The 2,713-nt window shown below is 48.9% G+C and overlaps 1 protein-coding gene across 1 annotated transcript; it reads right to left on the reverse strand.

The window, feature by feature from the left end:
- CNOT1 (CCR4-NOT transcription complex, subunit 1) lies at nucleotides 1-1,919 on the reverse strand (the record flags this gene model as incomplete). The annotated part of the gene is made up of 4 exons (XM_010147720.1): nucleotides 1-836; nucleotides 979-1,113; nucleotides 1,212-1,344; nucleotides 1,739-1,919. Coding segments are annotated over 4 exons (528 nt in total), but the record flags the coding sequence as incomplete, so codon positions are not given.
- Between the last annotated feature and the right edge of the window lie 794 nt (nucleotides 1,920-2,713).

Raw genomic sequence — 2,713 nt, forward strand, 5'->3', positions numbered from 1 at the left:
TTTCCAAAATTTACAAGTGTCAAAAAAAAAAAAGGAAGCTATAGGCCTGGTCTCTGGTTTCTTTACTAAAAAGAGCTGACCCTCTCCCAAAGGGCCTGAGGTGTCTTCTCCAACAGAAGGGAGGCATTCCCCGGCTGCCACTCCACCTGCTGTCTGTCAGCATTTGATAAGGGCGGGGGAAAAGCAACACTGAACCGTAGCCCCTTCCTCACTCCTCCCCCTAACTCCAGAGTATTCCCATATTCCAAACACATCCACCCTTTTTTTTGTTTCCTTTTGTAAAACAAGTTAGTGATTTAAAGGTCCCCCATCCACATAAAGAAAAATAAGTTACATAATATTATAACTGGCTTTTCAGTATTCTTTGGGAGTCTGGGAATGTCAGGACAAGGAGGTCTGCCCCAGACAAGTGCTTGGCATCAGCAGCTGCCCCTTTATTACAAGCCGGACAGGCACCAGTTACCCACCTGCCTTTTACACAAATTTGCACAAACCCAAAAGTCCAGACAAACGTTTCTGTTCCTTGTATTTACACTAGTTCAAAATGATATTCACAGCATCTTCTGAATTTTGGCCAAAAGTCAATAATTTGTTTCAAACTTTGGAACGTGCCCGCATAAGACTTTCACCCAGGGTCTGTCACGTCTACCCGATCAAGGGGGCTGGGAAGGTCAGGAGGAGCCTTACGGAGTCTTCTGTCGGTCGATGGGACGGGGAGCTCCAGGCTGGCACGCTTACAGCACGAGATGCAGCTCATCTAACTGGCACCAGTCCCTTCCATGACTTGCTGGGCCTGCTTCTGCCCCATGCAGCACTGTGCAACTGACTGGAACAACCTGCACACGGAAGCAAAGCAGCGTTAGGTGCGCTTACGGCGGCCAACGGCGCTTCCGCGACGAAGCGCCAGAAGCCTCGAGGTGCATCTCGGCCCCGGCTTCAGATATCCATAAAATCGCTAAAAATCTAAGTTATGCTCACTTCTCGATTTCTGGAGCGCAGTGAACAAACTCGTGGTTCCAGAACTTGAATGCTGGATTTTTTATCAGCTCGATGAAAGTGATAAGAAGACCCCAGGGATGAGGCCTATTTACAATCAGTCGTTCCAAGAGAACCCTGAAATCCAAAAGTAAAGCCAGTCAGAGCTCAAGGATCCGAAGTGCACGTGGAAGTGAAAAGCTGGATGCTGGCAAGTTCACTGCCTTCCCTCTCACCTCGTGATCTGCTCCTGGATAGCCTCTGTGTTGGCCTCGGCGAACAGGTACAGCATGGTGCAACTGAAGTAGTGGGTGTGACTGTTGGGATACCGCAGCTGATTGGCAATTGCGTTCAAGAAGAGGTACCGGCCTGCAGGAGGGAACAGCAAGTACGTACGGTTTTCCTTACGCACGGACAGAGAGGAATAAAGTGGCAACTAGTACGGCTTAAGGTGAAGGTTTGTGAGCCTGCCTTAGGAAGGTACAAGAAACGAAAGCAACTGAAGATATATGCCTTATCAACCCAAGCTGATGGGGCAGGAAGAATTTAATCCCTCTTCATTCAACTTATTTCTCATTCCCTTGGAAGACCCTGAACGTTTGCTTTTAATTCTGCCCCTGTATTCACAGTTCAATCACTAACGGGGCATTACTCACTGTGAAGTTGCCAGCAGCTATGTGAAACAACCTTCTGCACTTCTCACAGCCCAAACAATCTGCTCTTAAATCTGACATCCCATGAACTAGGAGCGTTTCCAGCTCACCTTCAGTGTCCAGGTCTACCGCCAAATTCTGGAAGATGTCCATGTGAGCTGAGTGGGTAATGGTGCTCATAGAGGGCGTGCTGCCTTTGTTGTGAATGTGCGCAATAGCTTGAGTACCTACGTAGAGCACCAGTGCGTTAATCAGCTGGATGTTGTAGCGGTTGCCAGGCTCGTTCGATACCTAATAGAGAAGAGATGAAAAGCATTAACATTCTATATTCCCTCGGCAACTGAAGGTACAGCGTGTACAGCAGCAGCATCCAAGTATCTGCTCCATTATACAGACAGCAGCCCACCTACGACATCCACAAATTCAATTTGGCATTAACCTCCTTGCGATACAGCAGTTCTATATATACTTAGATTCAAAAGGAAAGCGTTGACAGACCCTATGGACAGTTTTTGTACTCCCTACCTACCGAAACCCAGCAGGCAGAGGGAACTGAACTGGCCGGCAGTGCCACAGACTGGCTGAAACGCACGTGAACGCCTCAGTCTGAGCGATCTCCCGAGAGCCCAACTTCAGCCCTGAGGGCTGCCGCAAGCCACGTGATGTGCAACGTTGGCTCACGATTCCAAACTGGGCTTCAGGCGATTTGCCTTTTTATTCACCCGTTAAAGCACGCAGATACACAGGTTTCTGTAACACTGAGTTCACGTGGAGTCAAAAACCTAATCAGATTTTAAATCAAGTTCAATAAAACCCACTGAATCTCAGACTGGCTGGCTCGTGCGGATCTCAGACTGGCTGGCTCGTGCGACGGCACGGCCAAGGCTCATGTCACACAACGGTCGAGCAAACTCGGTCTGCAAGGCTGTGCGCTCGAGACGCACAAGCAGAACTGTCAGTTCAGGATAACCTTACGCTTGCACTACACGCACTCGGTGTCTCACACTTCTCGGTCAAGTTGTTTCAGCCAGGTGGAATTTAAGGAAAAGAAACCACCTCACTGTACTGGGTTCAGCCAGGAAAGG

This window comes from Eurypyga helias, unplaced genomic scaffold, assembly GCF_000690775.1.
Source record: "Eurypyga helias isolate BGI_N326 unplaced genomic scaffold, ASM69077v1 scaffold18502, whole genome shotgun sequence".
Taxonomy (NCBI): domain Eukaryota; kingdom Metazoa; phylum Chordata; class Aves; order Eurypygiformes; family Eurypygidae; genus Eurypyga; species Eurypyga helias.